The following is a 16,134-nucleotide window of genomic DNA, read 5'->3' on the forward strand; positions in this document are numbered from 1 at the left end:
GTTCTGAGCTTGGGAGATTGGGGCCTCAAATCGGCTGGTCCCATTGGCGTACCCATTCTCCTTGGGCGTTCACCCGCGGGTGCTGCCTTCATTTATTTTGATCCGGTTAGGATGTGTTTAATTTGTTTTACGAAGCTCATGTATGTTATAGTTCCGTTTTGGGAACGTTTCTTCTCTGGAACTGATACCTGCGATTTTGTGGTCGTGTGGGCACTTCCTCGCATAGTTATGTTTATAGTTTGTTATCGATCCCTTTGGGGGCCTCTATTTTCCTTGGACATTTTCGCAGTGTTCTCGTGCCAGACGGGTTCTGGTCGGCCACTAGATGCTGTTCCTTACAGTTCATGTCACCCAGGGGGTGCCGGTGTACGGGTTACTCTGTCGGGTGCTGGGTTGCTCACTTTGATTAATGTTCGTGTTTTCTTGTTGCCTCTATTTTAGAAGACAGAGGGCTGCTTTGGTTCACCTCCCGTTTCTACTATTGAGTGGGCCTCTACAGTGGCCTAGTGGTAACATGTCTGATTATCAAACTCAAGTTTAGGGGTTTGAATCCACCCTCATGTGCCACACTTTAGGGGGTTCCTGGGATCGGAGCCAGCTGAGACTCCTCATGAGAGGCCTTTTGGCCTTGGAACCGAATTGTCACCATTCCCATTGGGTTTGGAGGTTGGATGACCTCTAGGCATCGGGGGTACTAATGGATAGCGATTTCGTTTTCTCTCTTGTTATCTACTGGATGTCAAATTTCTGGCTAGTCTCAGGCACCACTCGTAGGTTGTTGGGACTACTTTGTCCCCTTCTTGTATGGTCGGGTCATCTGTGTTTGGAAATTCGGGTATCTCCTTGTTACTTCCTCCTTTAGTATGTTGCACGTTCTCCTATGAGAGCGCAGGGGTTTGGGGTCTTCCCCAGCATTCTCCCCTGGTTGACTGGTCTGCCAGGAGTTGTGAGACTCCCACTGTGTTTTTTCCTGTGAGGTACAGGATTCCGGGAGACTGATACTGTAAGGGTCTTTTGGCGATATCACCTCATCCTACGGACTGGTTTGGAGCCTGTCTCTTGTAACCCCGTGGTCTTTAGAGGGGGATGTTCCCATCTATCTCTTTGGGTTTACAGCAGAGGGTTTGGGATCCAGTTGCCCCTTCAGGTGCTGGTTGCCCTCTTCCTAGACCTGTTAAGATGTTTCCTTGGCCTCTTTGGTCTGTATCTCTCAATATTACAATGTCCAGGGACATTGGGTTATGGGAGTGCACTGCAGGGTGCACTCCTCCGTATGAGATCACTGGATGGTCCTCTGGGGGTTAGAACATTGACCGGTCTCTGGCTCCAGGGGTCTGGCTTTTAGCCATGTCTCTAGTCTGAGATTTCGGAGTCCGGATCTGGATCGGTCCTAGGTGAAGCCAGCTGCAGCTATTTGCACCTTGATTGTGTGTTTGCAAGCTGTTTTAAATTTGGTTTCAAGCCTTTGGGTTCTACAACCTCCGATTGCCCTTTCAGGGACAATTTGGTATCTGTCTGAGGGCTAGTTTGGCTGTCTCTCAGACGAGATCTTACGGTTGTTGTCATCGGCAGCTATTGCGCCTTGATGTTAGCTCATGGTTGTTTCCACTGAGCTGTTGGTATCTTATCAATGGTTTTTACCATTTCTTTTCTCTTCGCCAAGCCATTGGCTGGGAAAGCGGTCCTTTATGTTTACCCTCCTTTGGGGAGGTCTTGCAGTGCCTCATAGCTCTTTCTCTTCTCGTTTTTCCGAGGGGTTCTGCCCTCCTTGCATGAAAGAGGTCATGGGGCTGGGTTCTGGTACTGGGACGCTGTAGTTCAGTGCCCTATCTTCTTTGCTGGGAGTGGTAGGGTTTCTGGATCCTGAGCACGCTGTCTTCTGTCCTGACAAGCTAATTTAAATATTGGTCAGAGTTGTTCTTCCTTGGGGCCCCTTCCCTTTTTCTTCTGAAATGTGGTTCGGAGAATTTTATTTTCTTTGTTTTCGGACGTTGCCAAATTTTTGGACTAGGTCCGTTACCTCGGAAGGGGGTCGGGATCTGGTTGCTCGGTTGAGTTTTGACCATGTGCTTCCAGTTGCTGCAGGTCTAAGTGACTAGAGGGTTATCTCCCTGCCTAGTAGCTGGAGGTTTGAAGTTTGAATCCTGCTGTGGCAGCTCTCTATGCTTGTTCCGGCCTTGGTGGGGGGGTCACGGTGTTCATCCCTCCACTGGTTGCATATGCTGCTGGTGTTGGATTATTTTCTAAAGTTTCCTAGACTAGAGTTGTCATCAAGATTTTTTCGGCATTCTCTGTGGGATGGTCTTCCACGTTGGCTTAGGGTCAGCCTTGCTGTCTTGAGGCTGGAGTTCACAAGTTCTTGTTCAGAGGTGGCTATGTGTTTCACGAGATAGCTTTTTCTCTGCTTGGATGATTATCCTTGTTTGCAGGTTCCAAATTTTCTTCGGTTTATATGGGTTTTCTACCTATGTTTGACTAGTTAGCTAGTGTGTCTGCTAGACTAGGGTACAGTGGGGAGCTTGTGGCTTCCTTGTAGCACCTTAAGGTGTATGGTGTTGGGTCAGGGATCTGAGGATAAACCTTGGGGTTTCTCATGATCACATTCTTCTAGGTGTTGATCCCTGGTCCTTGTCCTTCTAGGGAGTTTTTTCCCCTGGGAGGTTGTCTTTAGCAACTTTGGGTTCGTCTTAGTTGTTTCATGTTTTCTTTCCATTTATTGATGGTCTTTTAGATATCTTATAGGTCCTCCGTTTTCCCCCTCAGTGGTAAGTGAAGGCTCTTCCTTCGGGTCGAGGGTTAGTTCTGTTGGTCAGGATGCCTGCAGGACTTGGCTCCTTGGGAGCTTTTTGTGCTCAATGGATCTAGGGATCTGAGTAATCTCTGGCCCGGCCTTGTAGGTTATTCAACTGATGGGCAGTTACTGGGTCCTTTCAGGTTTTTAACCCCTTTGCCCCCTCTTTTGCAAATCTGTTTGTGGGGTGGTGGGAGCTCAACAGCCTCTATACAGACAATAACCCTTTTTCGCATAATATAGTATTATATATGAGATTTATTGACAACTTGATTTTTGTTGGGAAGGGACCATTTGATTTTGAGAACGTTATGACTTTTGTGAATAGCAATGATATTGGTCTCAGATTTACAGGTGATTTTCAAAACGAACAAACACAGTTTCTAGATCTATCTTTAGTGGGTTCTGTGGAAACCAAAAGTGTCATTACTGACACATATAGGAAACCAACATCCGGAAATACAATTTTGCATGCTAAGTCATGCCATCCTGTACATCTTATTAAATCTATACCCAAAGCCAGTTTTTGAGGCTAACGAGAAATGCAAGCTCAAGTCAGCTTTTTGATATACAGGCCAAAAAATGTATGGATAGGCTGGTTGTTAGGGGTTGTAACTTAGACTCTTTTGAAAACACACAAAGTAAGAAAAAACGAAGTAAGAGAAATACCCAAAGAGTACCATTCAAGTACAAGTGATAGGGAAACAACATTTAAGAATAAAAAGAGTCATATTTTCAGTAAAGATACCACAGTTTTCTCTACTGAATTTTCCTTGCAATACAGGGATATTTGCAATATTGTAAGAAGAAATTTATATGTCCTAAAAAAGTGATGAATTATTGAATCCTATTGTTGATAATGTGAGATTTGTTTCTAGGAAGGCCCCAACATTGTCAAGTATGCTGTCTTCAAGTATGATCACCACTAGGTCCACGACCAGTTATAGGAACTGGCTCCACAAAAAGGGCACTTTTTGTTGTTTATCAAGAAATTGTAGAACATGTGGTGTGATCTCTAAGGTGACAACATTTGGATGTACTGTCACTAATGACATTTTTCAGGTGGAATGTTATGCCACTTGTGGCAGCATTTTTGTAGTGTACCTTCTTGAGCACGAACTTTGCAAGATCCAACACATAGGTAAAATGTCAAGCTGTTTGAGGTCCAGAGTTGGTGAACATAAAAGAGATATTAAAAATTACAACAAGGACTCCAGCGTGGCGAGACATTTGAATTGTTTTCACTTTATAAATGAGCCAAAAATTAGAGTACAAGTTATAGATATAGCCAAACCATCCTTGAGGGGTGGAAATAGGTTTAAGGTATTATCCAAAAAGGAGCTATATTGGATTTGGAAGCTCCAGACACGGGTCCCTTTAGGTCTTAATAAAGAGTGGGACATTAGTTACTTTGTGGAGTGACAAATAACATCTAATAAATAAAATTAAATTAATTCATGTTTAATGTATTGACACAAATGAAATTGACTTGTAAGATAAAATAGATTAAATCAATCCATGTTAAATGCAATGATATAAATGAAATTAATTTATATTTTATATATTGCATTTTATTTTTTTGTTGTACAATAGGAATTGTTAGTTGACATATTGTTGTTTTCCATTCTACCCTCATTATGAAATATATATGGGTTTCCTTGTTGATTTAAATTCTGTCACCAGTATATATATTGGGTATTATATCTACTAGTTCCCTTATTAACAACTACCTCATCGATAAATGTATTTTGTTATTATCCTGTGGTTTATATATTTGCTGCATTAGCGCTATATTGATATTGTGTCAGTCTTATTACTTTCATATTGTGTCATTTGTTTTTAAATTGTAAATATGCCATATTTTCTTTCATTATATGCGCTGTCCGATTGGCCTCTTGTTTGAGGCTTCTGATTGGTGCAACGTGCTATATATAGTGAAAGTGTCGCATAGGGGATCATCCTATGACTAAGTGCCGCACGGCAAGAAACGCGTAAGGACCTGCCCCTCCGTCCATACCTTTTGTGTTTGGTGTGTCCATCTTCATGTTCAATAAAATATCGATATTTTAAGGATCAACAAGTGCTGTCTTCCCTTCACCTGTGTTTTAACCCCTTGTTCTTGTTGTTTTTATTACAGTTTTTTTTGTAGGGTTCTGGGGGTTTTTCAGGCTGTGGTGCTCTTGGAAGGGGCCGCCTTCTGTACCCGCCCTTTTGTTGCATTCAGTGTTCTCTATAGCTTGGGTATTGTTTTCCCAAAAGTAATGAATGCAGCTGTGGACTCTCCCCGTTTAAGAAGAAAAACATAAATTATGCTTACCTGATAATTTTCTTTTCTTCTGACGGGAAGAGTCCACAGCTCCCCGCCCGTGTTTTATCCATGAGGCAGCGGTATTTAGTTTTTTTGTTCTTCTGGCACCTTTTTTCCCCCTGATATTTCTCCTACTGTTCCTTGTTCCCTTTGCAGAATTACTGGGGGATGAGGGAAGTGGGGAAGCACCCTTGTGTGCTTGTGGTAGTAGGCTAATAACTCAGGATGTGTCAGCTAACCCAGGTAGCAGGTAACACTCAGGAACACCAGATGCAGTACCCAGATGGAGTACTGAATGTAGTTCGCCCCAAAGAGCGAAGCAGCGATTTTATAGCCGAGAAACGCGTTGCATTAGGGGGGCTACATGTTTATGCCCTCCTATCACTTGAAGCTTTTGTTTTTATGTGAGTTTTAATAAACCTTGTGTTTTACATAAGTCAAGTGTTAGCACCTTACTTTTATCCCTATCGCTTTTTGGGGCAAACTGCATTCAGTACTCCATCTGGATACTGCATCTGGTGTTCCTGAGTGTTACCTGCTGCCTGGGTTAGCTGATACACCCTGAGTTATTAGCCTGCAACCACAAGCACACAAGGGTGCTTCAGCTAAATGTGAGTATCCATTTGGATTTTTATTCAGTGTGGGATTTCTCTGATCTACACATGAGGCACCCCTTTGTCTTTTGTATCCAAAATGATCAGGTAAGCATAATTTAAGTTTTTCTGCCCTTTTCCTGTAATTTCATACTTAAAATTGTGTGCTTTTCAGTTCATGTTAGAAGTTATATTCCACACAGCCATTGGCTGCACACTCTAGTGACTTATTTATACCTTTCTGTAATTAGCCTCAGCAGAGAAAAAAGCCTAAGTTACAACATGGCAGCCCCCATTGTTTTATAGATACTAAAACTTTATACTTGTTAATATTTAAACAACTAATTAAACTTCAAAAATCCATCTACATATTATTATCAAACTAATCTTTTCTATGAATGTTTCATTCTATCTAGAATTTCTTTAGTGTTTAATGTCCCTTTAAGCCATAGCCACATCTTCTTATCCAGTGTATTGTAGGTAAAATGGGGCACTGGAAATGCTATATTTTCTTTTCTTTCATGTAATTAGCAAGAGTCCATGAGCTAGTGACGTATGGGATATACATTCCTACCAGGAGGGGCAAAGTTTCCCAAACCTCAAAATGCCTATAAATACACCCCTCACCACACCCACAATTCAGTTTTTACAAACTTTGCCTCCTATGGAGGTGGTGAAGTAAGTTTGTTCTAGATTCTACGTTGATATGCGCTCCGCAGCAAGTTGGAGCCCGGTTTTCCTCTCAGCGTGCAGTGAATGTCAGAGGGATGTGAGGAGAGTATTGCCTATTTGAATGCAGTGATCTCCTTCTACGGGGTCTATTTCATAGGTTCTCTGTTATCGGTCATAGAGATTCATCTCTTACCTCCCTTTTCAGATCGACGATATACTCTTATTTATATACCATTACCTCTGCTGATTTTCGTTTCAGTACTGGTTTGGCTTTCTACAAACATGTAGATGAGTGTCCTGGGGTAAGTAAATCTTATTTTCTGTGACACTCTAAGCTATGGTTGGGCACTTTATTTATAAAGTTCTAAATATATGTATTCAAACATTTATTTGCCTTGACTCAGAATGTTCAACATTCCTTATTTTCAGACAGTCAGTTTCATATTTGGGATAATGCATTTGAATCAATCATTTTTTCTTACCTTAAAAATTTGACTTTTTTTTCCCTGTGGGCTGTTAGGCTCGCGGGGGCTGAAAATGCTTCATTTTATTGCGTCATTCTTGGCGCAGACTTTTTTGGCGCAAAAAATCTTTTCTGTTTCCGGCGTCATACGTGTCGCCGGAAGTTGCATCATTTTTTGACGACCTTTTGCGCCAAAAATGTCGGCGTTCCGGATGTGGCGTCATTTTTGGCGCCAAAAAGCATTTAGGCGCCAAACAATGTGGGCGTATTATTTGGCGCCAAAAAATATGGGCGTCGCTTTTGTCTCCACATTATTTCAGTCTCATTTTTTCTTTGCTTCTGGTTACTAGAAGCTTGTTTATTGGCATTTTTTCCCATTCCTGAAACTGTCATTTAAGGAATTTGATCAATTTTGCTTTATATGTTGTTTTTTCTCTTACATATTGCAAGATGTCTCACGTTGCATCTGAGTCAGAAGATACTTCAGGAAAATCGCTGTCTAGTGCTGGAACTACCAAAGCTAAGTGTATCTGCTGTAAACTTTTGGTAGCTATTCCTCCGGCTGTTGTTTGTATTAATTGTCATGACAAACTTGTTAAAGCAGATAATATTTCCTTTAGTAATGTACCATTGCCTGTTGCAGTTCCCTCAACATCTAAGGTGCAGAATGTTCCTGATAACATAAGAGATTTTGTTTCTGAATCCATCAAGAAGGCTATGTCTGTTATTTCTCCTTCTAGTAAACATAAAAAATCTTTTAAAACTTCTCTCTCTACAGATGAATTTTTAAATGAACATCATCATTCTGATTCTGATGACTCTTCTGGTTCAGAGGATTCTGTCTCAGAGATTGATGCTGATAAATCTTCATATTTATTTAAAATGGAATTTATTCGTTCTTTACTTAAAGAAGTACTAATTGCTTTAGAAATAGAGGATTCTGGTCCTCTTGATACTAATTCTAAACGTTTAGATAAGGTGTTTAAATCTCCTGTGGTTATTCCAGAAGTTTTTCCTGTTCCTAATGCTATTTCTGAAGTAATTTCCAGAGAATGGGATAAATTGGGTAATTAATTTACTCCTTCTAAACGTTTTAAGCAATTATATCCTGTGCCGTCTGACAGATTAGAATTTTGGGACAAAATCCCTAAAGTCGATGGGGCTATTTCTACCCTTGCTAAACGTACTACTATTCCTACGTCAGATGGTACTTCGTTTAAAGATCCTTTAGATAGGAAAATTGAATCCTTTCTAAGAAAAGCTTATCTGTGTTCAGGTAATCTTCTTAGACCTGCTATATCTTTGGCTGATGTTGCTGCAGCTTCAACTTTTTGGTTGGAGACTTTAGCACAACAAGTAACAGATCATGATTCTCATAATATTATTATTATTCTTCTTCAGCATGCTAATAATTTTATCTGTGATGCCATTTTTGATATTATCAGAGTTGATGTCAGGTTTATGTCTCCAGCTATTTTAGCTAGAAGAGCTTTATGGCTTAAAACTTGGAATGCTGATATGGCTTCTAAATCAACTCTACTTTCCATTTCTTTCCAGGGTAACAAATTATTTGGTTCTCAGTTGGATTCCATTATCTCAACTGTTACTGGTGGGAAAGGAACTTTTTTACCACAGGATAAAAAATCTAAGGGTAAAAACAGGGCTAATAATCGTTTTCGTTCCTTTCGTTTCAACAAAGAACAAAAGCCTGATCCTTCATCCTCAGGAGCAGTTTCAGTTTGGAAACCATCTCCAGTCTGGAATAAATCCAAGCCTTCTAGAAAGGCAAAGCCTGCTTCTAAGTCCACATGAAGGTGCGGCCCTCATTCCAGCTCAGCTGGTAGGGGGCAGGTTACGTTTTTTTCAAAGAAATTTGGATCAATTCTGTTCTCAATCTTTGGATTCAGAACATTGTTTCAGAAGGGTACAGAATTGGTTTCAAGATGAGACCTCCTGCAAAGAGATTTTTTCTTTCCCGTGTCCCAGTAAATCCAGTGAAAGCTCAAGCATTTCTGAATTGTGTTTCAGATCTAGAGTTGGCTGGAGTAATTATGCCAGTTCCAGTTCTGGAACAGGGGATGGGGTTTTATTCAAATCTCTTCATTGTACCAAAGAAGGAGAATTCCTTCAGACCAGTTCTGGATCTAAAAATATTGAATCGTTATGTAAGCATACCAACGTTCAAAATGGTAACTGTAAGGACTATCTTGCCTTTTGTTCAGCAAGGGCATTTTATGTCCACAATAGATTTACAGGATGCATATCTGCATATTCCGATTCATCCAGATCATTATCAGTTCCTGAGATTCTCTTTTCTGGACAAGCATTACCAGTTTGTGGCTCTGCCGTTTGGCCTAGCTACAGCTCCAAGAATTTTTACAAAGGTTCTCGGTGCCCTTCTGTCTGTAATCAGAGAACAGGGTATTGTGGTATTTCCTTATTTGGACGATATCTTGGTACTTGCTCAGTCTTTACATTTAGCAGAATCTCATACGAATCGACTTGTGTTGTTTCTTCAAGATCATGGTTGGAGGATCAATTCACCAAAAAGTTCATTGATTCCTCAGACAAGGGTAACCTTTCTGGGTTTCCAGATAGATTCAGTGTCCATGACTCTGTCTTTAACAGACAAGAGACGTCTAAAATTAATTTCAGCTTGTCGAAACCTTCAGTCACAATCATTCCCTTCGGTAGCCTTATGCATGGAAATTCTAGGTCTTATGACTGCTGCATCGGACGCGATCCCCTTTGCTCGTTTTCACATGCGACCTCTTCAGCTCTGTATGCTGAATCAATGGTGCAAGGATTACACAAAGATATCTCAATTAATATCTTTAAAACCGATTGTACGACACTCTCTAACGTGGTGGACAGATCACCATCGTTTAATTCAGGGGGCTTCTTTTGTGCTTCCGACCTGGACTGTAATTTCAACAGATGCAAGTCTCACAGGTTGGGGAGCTGTGTGGGGATCTCTGACGGCACAAGGAGTTTGGGAATCTCAGGAGGTGAGATTACCGATCAATATTTTGGAACTCCGTGCAATTTTCAGAGCTCTTCAGTCTTGGCCTCTTCTGAAGAGAGAATCGTTCATTTGTTTTCAGACAGACAATGTCACTACTGTGGCATACATCAATCATCAAGGAGGGACTCACAGTCCTCTGGCTATGAAAGAAGTATCTTGAATTCTGGTTTGGGCGGAATCCAGCTCCTGTCTAATCTCTGCGGTTCATATCCCAGGTATAGACAATTGGGAAGCGGATTATCTCAGTCGCCAAACGTTGCATCCGGGCGAATGGTCTCTTCACCCAGAGGTATTTCTTCAGATTGTTCAAATGTGGGAGCTTCCAGAAATAGATCTGATGGCGTCTCATCTAAACAAGAAACTTCCCAGGTATCTGTCCAGATCCCGGGATCCTCAGGCGGAAGCAGTGGATGCATTATCACTTCCTTGGAAGTATCATCCTGCTTATATCTTTCCGCCTCTAGTTCTTCTTCCAAGAGTAATCTCCAAGATTCTGAAGGAATGCTCGTTTGTTCTGCTGGTAGCTCCGGCATGGCCTCACAGGTTTTGGTATGCGGATCTTGTCCGGATGGCCTCTTGCCATCCGTGGACTCTTCCGCTACGACCAGACCTTCTGTCGCAAGGTCCTTTTTTCCATCAGGATCTCAAATCCTTAAATTTAAAGGTATGGAGATTGAACGCTTGATTCTTGGTCAAAGAGGTTTCTCTGACTCTGTGATTAATACTATGTTACAGGCTCGTAAATCTGTATCCAGAGAGATATATTATAGAGTCTGGAAGACTTATATTTCTTGGTGTCTTTCTCATCATTTTTCTTGGCATTCTTTTAGAATTCCGAGAATTTTACAGTTTCTTCAGGATGGTTTAGATAAAGGTTTATCCGCAAGTTCTTTGAAAGGTCAAATCTCTGCTCTTTCTGTTCTTTTTCACAGAAAGATTGCTAATCTTCCTGATATTCATTGTTTTGTACAAGCTTTGGTTCGTATAAAACCTGTCATTAAGTCAATTTCTCCTCCTTGGAGTTTGAATTTGGTTCTGGGGGCTCTTCAAGCTCCTCCGTTTGAACCTATGCATTCATTGGACATTAAATTACTTTCTTGGAAAGTTTTGTTCCTTTTGGCAATCTCTTCTGCCAGAAGAGTTTCTGAATTATCTGCTCTTTCTTGTGAGTCTCCTTTTCTGATTTTTCATCAGGATAAGGCAGTGTTGCGAACTTCTTTTGAATTTTTACCTAAAGTTGTGAATTCTAACAACATTAGTAGAGAAATTGTGGTTCCTTCATTATGTCCTAATCCTAAGAATTCTAAGGAGAAATCATTGCATTCTTTGGATGTTGTTAGAGCTTTGAAATATTATGTTGAAGCTACTAAGTCTTTCCGAAAGACTTCTAGTTTATTTGTTATCTTTTCCGGTTCTAGAAAAGGCCAGAAAGCTTCTGCCATTTCTTTGGCATCTTGGTTGAAATCTTTAATTCATCTTGCCTATGTTGAGTCGGGTAAAACTCCGCCTCAAAGGATTACAGCTCATTCTACTAGGTCAGTTTCTACTTCCTGGGCGTTTAGGAATGAAGCTTCGATTGATCAGATTTGCAAAGCAGCAACTTGGTCCTCTTTGCATACTTTTACTAAATTCTACCATTTTGATGTATTTTCTTCTTCTGAAGCAGTTTTTGGTAGAAAAGTACTTCAGGCAGCGGTTTCAGTTTGAATCTTCTGCTTATGTTTTTCATTAAACTTTATTTTGGGTGTGGATTATTTTCAGCAGGAATTGGCTGTCTTTATTTTATCCCTCCCTCTCTAGTGACTCTTGCGTGGAAAGATCCACATCTTGGGTAATCATTATCCCATACGTCACTAGCTCATGGACTCTTGCTAATTACATGAAAGAAAACATAATTTATGTAAGAACTTACCTGATAAATTCATTTCTTTCATATTAGCAAGAGTCCATGAGGCCCGCCCTTTTTTGGGGTGGTTATGATTTTTGTATAAAGCACAATTATTCCAATTCCTTATTTTATATGCTTTCGCACTTTTTTATCACCCCACTTCTTGGCTATTCGTTAAACTGAATTGTGGGTGTGGTGAGGGGTGTATTTATAGGCATTTTGAGGTTTGGGAAACTTTGCCCCTCCTGGTAGGAATGTATATCCCATACGTCACTAGCTCATGGACTCTTGCTAATATGAAAGAAATTAATTTATCAGGTAAGTTCTTACATAAATTATGTTTTCTAGTATATAAAATGAATAGTATGTGCTATGGAACAGGTCTATTATATATCTCTTTAAATTAGTATATTAGGATGAAAACAATCCTATTTCTATTTACATTATTTCCTTTTGTAACCTACTTACATTACATTAGAAATGTTTTAATGTGAAATAACCTCAAGTAATACATTTTGTTATAACAATATACTATTGTGAGAGCAGGTAACATACCATCCTTAATTCTGAGGTTGCGATAGGATGGCAGTGCATTTATATTCATTACATTGGTGTCCACTTTGGTAACTAAAAGTGCTTCAATTAAGTTTGACCTGACCAGTTTTCATAAAAGATTGAAAATCTAAACTGCAATCTGTGGATGTGTTGTAAAATCATTCTTGTAATACATAAAAAGCCATATATAAAGGATTCAGATGCAAATAAAATCTTACAATATATTGGTTCCCAGAGTGTTAACTAGCTGTTTTGTTCTATTTTTTGTTAGCATTTTTAATTTTGACAGATTTTATCAGCACCAATTATTTTCTGTTTTACTCCTAGATACCTGCAGAGGGTGTGAGAAGTGAAATGGAGCAAAAGGTTGAACCACACAACGATTACTTTAGCACCCAGTTCCTGTTGAATTTTTCAGTTCTTGGGACTCACCATATTACAGTAGAGTCATCTGTCATTGATTCCAATGGAGTCCTTTGGAAAACTGGTCCAAAAACCACAATTTTTGTTAAGTCATTAGAAGATCCTTTTTCACAGCAGTTACGCCTGCAGCAGCAGCAGCAACAGCAGCAACAGCAGCCGGCACAGCAACCCATTCAGCAACAGAGAAACGCATACTCCCGTTTTTAATATTTCTTAACTGGGGTTAATATGTCTAGAACAACTCAATTTTTTTACATTATTGCACCTTTTTCTAGAAACTGAAATGCTGTTTGTGTCTAATTGAATAAAAAAATTACATTTCTATATGAGAGACTTGGACAAATTATTTGAAACATATAAAATCATTAAAGGGATACTGAACCCAATTTTTGTTCTTTCATGATACAGATAGAACATGCAATTTCAAGCAACTTTCTAATTTTTCTTCGTTCTCTTGGTATCTTTATTTGAAAAGGCAGGAATGAAAGCTTACGAGCCGGCTTATCTTTGGTTTAGCGCCTGGATAGTGCTTGCTGATTGGTAGCTAAATGTACTCACCAATCAGCAAGCGCTATTCAGGGTGCTGAACCAAAAATAAGCCAATTCCTAAGATTCCTGCTTTTTCAAATAAAGATACCAAGAGAATGAGGAAAAATTGATAATAGGAGTAAATTAGAAAGTTTATTAAAATTGCATGCTCTATTTGAATCATGAAAGAAAAAAATTTGGGTTCGGTATCCCTTTAACTGGTCATAAATCCTAATTAGTGCTATGTTCCTGCAAAGAATTTAATTCAGGTAACACTCACTGAATATCTGTATCAGCATCATCGGTGCTTTACTGCGATCTTGTGGGATTTCACCATCTTCTCATGAGATTTCATATTAATCTTCCCTAAACTGAGGAGGGAAATAAAGTGACTGTGCCTGCACATGCCAGGTGCACGCTCCCTTGCAAGCATCCTGATTGTAGAGGAACGTTAAAGGGACAGTTTACCCAAAAACTTTCTCTCCTTTAATTTGTTCCCAATTATCCATTGTACCTGCTAGAGTGTATTCAATTGTTTACAAATAGCTGCTTAGCATTTATATTGGCATTTGAAGAAGCTGATTTAGCCTGTAGTATTCTTACCTATACTGAAAGTTTCTATACCTAGGTATAGGCTATTGACACACTGTGTAAACACAGACAGCAGAAGAAATTACACTCACAGTGGGCGGTGGAAGAGATAATGCTGTAAAATGTTAATTTTCAATTGTTCTTTCTACTTATTGAGAAAGGTAAGCATTTGAGTGATAAGATAACAAGATCTGATCTGTCAGCAAGCGAAGCCTATTTTGATGGGCTGTGGTTTCAAAGGGTAAATACAGCTATTTATTTTGCAAAAAGAAGCATACATTAGCAATTTCTCATACCTTTTAGACGCTGCAGCTTTTAACAAATCATGGGGAACACATTCAGGGAAAAACAATTTTACAGTGAACCGTCCCCTTAAGCATCTAATGTTATGTGGCTACTGAGGAAGTTTAGAAGTAAAATATTTTCTTTGTTTACACAGTGATGTTCATGTGATATTTTCTAGTCCGCTTTTTACAGATATGTAGCATCACTTTCAAGTGCTTCAACATTTCGGTATCAAGTCCCTTTAAGTTTTGAGTCTATTCTTGTACAGTAACACAGATAAACTGTAATCTGCAGCCAGAATGATATTCTATTTTAGAGGAAATAAATCTAATATATACACACACACTTTGTGAGTAGTTGTAATGGCAACGTGATGTTTAATTTTATTGATTAAATTCTTTATAATTTTTTTAAAATAAGCATATTCAATAGGCATTTGCATTCAGCAGTTTTGTTAGCTGCCGAATGCTAAAGAAGGCACCTGCTCGTGGCATTCAGCTCTTTTTCAGAGCCAGATTTCTTCTTGTGAAAGTGCCACCCACTAATATCTGTGCAAATCCAGATCCCAATAAAGACCTCAATATTGGAGAAAACACAGAAACTTTTGGCTATTTTAGGTAGTGCTCTGTATATACATGATATACTAAAATACTTTCTTTGGCAAATCCAGATCCCACCCATCACCTGCCCACACCCACTTCTCCACCCCCACTTTGCATATAGCCATTGTGAAACACATTATTGTACAGTCATTTAAAAAATATATATATATTATACCATAACAAATAAATAATACTATAGTAATAATTACCAGAAATAAGTGCAAAACCGCAACATCAACTAGGGGTTCTGGGGGAGACAACAGCTAAATGCAAAAAAAAAAGACAGTTGATGAACGAAGAATTAAAACAAAAAAACTTTATTTCCTCACAATTTAACTTACATACTTTGTTTAAAAGAATTAAACTTTGAGCTATCATGAACAGCATGGCATTTAACAGTAATTAGGGACTTTTGTGTACTAGACCCAAGCCCTGTGTAACGGCCTCTATCAGAAGATAAATACCACTTTTCGAAAAATTTGCCCAAACTACCAGAGAATTTTTAGCATTTTTGCTATCACTCCATTTAACAGAAATATAGCCTTGTTTTTTTTATTTATCTGTCTCTATATATATATATATATATATATATATATATACTGTATATATGTAGACAACCCGAAATATTGATCTAGGCCCATTTTGTTTTTCATGCCACCATTTTTGGAGGTCCAGAGGATGTTATTTTACATACTAGTCACACCCGTGCCTGGGATTGAACCTGGGACTCCTTATTCAAAGCCCGTAGCCCTGTCTCTGCGCCACCAGAGGGCTTTAGCTTGGGCTGATGCTTCAGGAGACCTGTTGTCTACACTGGTTGTGCTCTTTAGCTCGATTTGCCTGCTAGCTGCAGGTAGTTACCTTATCTGCACTCCCTACCCTGACATCGTGGTTCTACCAGTCGGTTAGTGCCTAAGTCCCTTTCTTTTTTTCCTCTGGTTTCTGAATTCTGCTTGCTTCGATTTCCCTTTTGTTTGATGAAAGATTCGACTGCAATTCTTGTATACCGTACTTTTCTCCTCACTACTCGTATTCTCCCTGTATTTAGTAAACTTATCAGACTACTCTTAGGTATATGACTCTCAGCTTGTCTCCTGGCTATCCTCTCATCATCCTCTCATCATCAACCTGTCACTGCTACCTGATGTCCTGTGGCATTATCCAATCTTCTATGATATCCTGCTCCTGCACCCAAGTCCTGCAGAGGACACCTGCCACACACTGGTATCCTGTTTTAGTGCCTAGCCCTGCAGTTTTAATTTATTTCTAATTTATTTATGGACATTTTTGAAGAGAAATTCATCTATTCTTCTTCATATAGGGGCAATCTGGTCTTCTATGGACGTTATATTTAACAATCTCCTTTTTATATGGGAAGGACTTGAAACAGAATCTAACAAGTTTGTTGCC

The 16,134-nt window shown here is 39.5% G+C and overlaps 1 protein-coding gene across 1 annotated transcript in view; it reads left to right on the top strand.

The window, feature by feature from the left end:
* Positions 1 to 13,042, top strand: part of INTS7 (integrator complex subunit 7) — a 214,713-nt gene extending 201,671 nt beyond the window's left edge. Inside the window, exon 20 of the mRNA XM_053712433.1 lies at positions 12,623 to 13,042. Coding sequence (XP_053568408.1) covers positions 12,623 to 12,925 — 303 coding nt within the window. The 3' untranslated portion in view covers positions 12,926 to 13,042. The remainder of the gene's footprint in view (positions 1 to 12,622) is intronic.
* Positions 13,043 to 16,134: the final 3,092 nt, after the last annotated feature.

Source organism: Bombina bombina, chromosome 4 (assembly GCF_027579735.1).
Source record: "Bombina bombina isolate aBomBom1 chromosome 4, aBomBom1.pri, whole genome shotgun sequence".
NCBI lineage: Eukaryota > Metazoa > Chordata > Amphibia > Anura > Bombinatoridae > Bombina > Bombina bombina.